At 36.3% G+C, this 2,666-nt stretch overlaps 1 protein-coding gene across 1 annotated transcript in view; it reads left to right on the top strand.

Moving 5' to 3' along the window:
* LOC101851937 (GLIPR1-like protein 1) overlaps positions 1–2,666 on the top strand; it is a gene marked incomplete in the record, with an annotated part of 64,487 nt that overhangs the window by 41,992 nt on the left and 19,829 nt on the right. The window contains 1 exon segment of the mRNA XM_005095084.3: positions 1,171–1,250. Coding sequence (XP_005095141.2) covers positions 1,171–1,250 — 80 coding nt within the window.

Genomic DNA, 2,666 nt, shown 5'->3' with positions numbered 1-2,666 from the left:
CAAGAAGAAGAAGAAGAAGAAGAAGAAGAAGAAGAAGAAGAAGAAGAAGAAGAAGAAGAAGAAGAAGAAGAAGAAGAAGAAGAAGAAGAAGAAGGAGGAGGAAGAGGAAGAGGAGGAAGAAGTGGAGGAGGTTGTTACTGTGTGTACTAATATTTTACGCCCTCATACACAAAGCTACGGTCATTTAGAAGATACCAAAAGATGACGTCAATGAACAACGTTGATGATAATACACCTGTGGAAAGAGAGAACAAAAAAAAGTCATAGAGGGAAGTAAAATTAGAGAGTGGAAGAGGATAATTAACATGATAATGGAGAAGACCACAAGGACGGGCACCAAGTTAGTTATAGTGGGTGGGGCCGTTCACGTCCTCACACTGTTGGAAACAGTGCCTTTTCTCTACAAGATAGTTAATTAATTTGTTAGATCGATACAGCAACGGAGTTCGAGGGGTATGGGCAAATACTGTGCGTGGATTTGAGTGCCTTTTGTTCAAATATTCCACTTATAGTTTGGCAGAGGACAAACCAGAAACGCATAATAAGGTTGTATGGCTGCTGGCAGGTTTTTTTTTTCTGAGACTGTGTAAGAGGAGGAGAAAATAAGCGATACTAATAATACGACAATTTAAGTAGATAAGATAAATAGTATTAGCCTAGTACGAAAATGTAACGTTGATGAGATGAAGGTGGAAGGAAAAATAAGCAAATTATAACAGTAAAAAAAATATAACGTAGATGACATGAAGGGAGGAGGAAAAGGTAAGCAAATAATATCGATCCGAAAATCTAACTTAGATGAGATGAAGGAATGGCAAGGGGGAAAAGGAGACAAATTTAAATAATCGAGGGAGAGGGTGAGAAGGGATTGTGGAAGGAGCTAAAGAAATATTTGTTATTGATATTTCATGTCCCTTTCGACGTAATTTGGGTGCTTTAGGAGGCGGGCCATTTCGACCTTGCCTATCAGCGCCAACCAGGTTTTCTGTGCAAGGTATCGGATAAGATAAACTTCTTCTCGCGGGAATCTTGCTCTTGTCTATTGATCTCAGAGGTAACGAATCTGAATGTCACTTGCAAAGATGTCCCGTGATGGTCTTGACACAACTGTTGGAGTTATCTGCTTCATTATTCTTTTCAATAAACTTTTTAAAAATTCTTCTCATTTAGACAAACTGTCGAACAGAGAGACCCATTATTTGTCAAGGTCCCTGAACAACATGAGAGAAACTGGAGGACTGGATCCTTTGGTAAGAATTGTGCATGATAATATTATTATTGTTTGTCACTTCGAACCAATGTATGAAATTTTTGTGTGAAAAATCCCTGTGCATCCTCCCCCTACTCCAGATCCATATCTCCCCTTTATTCTTGTTCTTGTTCTTCTTGTTCTTGTTCTTGTTCTTGTTCTTGTTCTTCTTGTTCTTCTTCTTGTTGTTCTTGTTCTTGTTCTTCTTCTTCTTCTTCTTCTTCTTCTTCTTCTTCTTCTCTCCTCTTTCACCTCCTTATCCTCCTCTTCCTCATCATCATCACCATTATCATTACCATTGTCATCACCGTTATCATTGCCGTTGCTGATTTCAACTCAACCATGGTTACAGAATCAGATATTTATGACAATTTAAATAGACACCCCCTCTCTTTTCCCTCACTTACTTTACTTTTGATAACAAAAACATCAAACTAATAAAATTTGCGGATGATTTCACTCAACAAGGCATTATAACAACAAATGAGAATGAATATAGGGACGCTGTGAATCTATTTACAAATTGGTGTGATAACCACTTCCTTTTGCTAAATGTAAAAAACACAAAGGAATTAATAATAGACTTTAGAGTAAAAAAAGACCAATTGCAACCACTATTTATTAAAGATTTAAAGATGAAGAGGTGGAGGTGGTAAGCTCTTACAAGTATCTTGGTGAAACAATCGACCACAAACTTGACTGGCATCCCCACGCTGCTCTTGTGCATAAAAATAGTAAATCAAAGGATGTTTCTTTTAAGGAAATTAAGACGTTTCCGCGTTGACAATAAGATTAAGTCCCTTTTTTACCATTCTCTGATTGAAAGCGTGCTATTATTTTGTATTTGCTGCTGGGATGGGAATTGTAAGGTGAAAGATAAAGAAAATTTGACAGAACCATTAAGAAAGCCAGTAAGATCTCTGGATATGATTTTAATAGAATGGATGAAATGTATACCACCACACGTATAAAAAAAGAGATAAGAAACATTATAAACGACCCATCACACCCTTTTTCCTCACAAATTGTAAGATCACGCAGCGGCAGATATGTACCTCCAAAAACAAAGAAAGAAAGATATAAAAGAAGTTTTTTGCCATCTAGCATAAGGCTTTTGTTAGAATGAGCATAGATGTATGTTACTCTTAGAGTATGTATCTGTGTATACGAATGTAACTCCAAAGGTCTAGTATTTAAATTCCTGCATGTGGTTGAATGATGCATTTGATGTAAATGTACATTTTGTCAGCTTTACTTCTCCTTCCATATTGAATTATAATGAGAGTAATATATATAACAATTTTTAAAAATGTATACCTGCATGTGTTTTTACGGTCCTGTACAGCCAAGGAAAATTTCCCTCTGGGATAATAAAGTACTATCTTGTCTAATCTTATTTTATCTTATCTCATACTTC

This window comes from Aplysia californica, unplaced genomic scaffold (assembly GCF_000002075.1).
Source record: "Aplysia californica isolate F4 #8 unplaced genomic scaffold, AplCal3.0 scaffold00095, whole genome shotgun sequence".
Classification (NCBI taxonomy): domain Eukaryota; kingdom Metazoa; phylum Mollusca; class Gastropoda; order Aplysiida; family Aplysiidae; genus Aplysia; species Aplysia californica.
The sequence above is the reverse complement of the archived record's forward strand: the minus strand, read 5'-3'. Positions and strand labels throughout refer to the sequence as shown.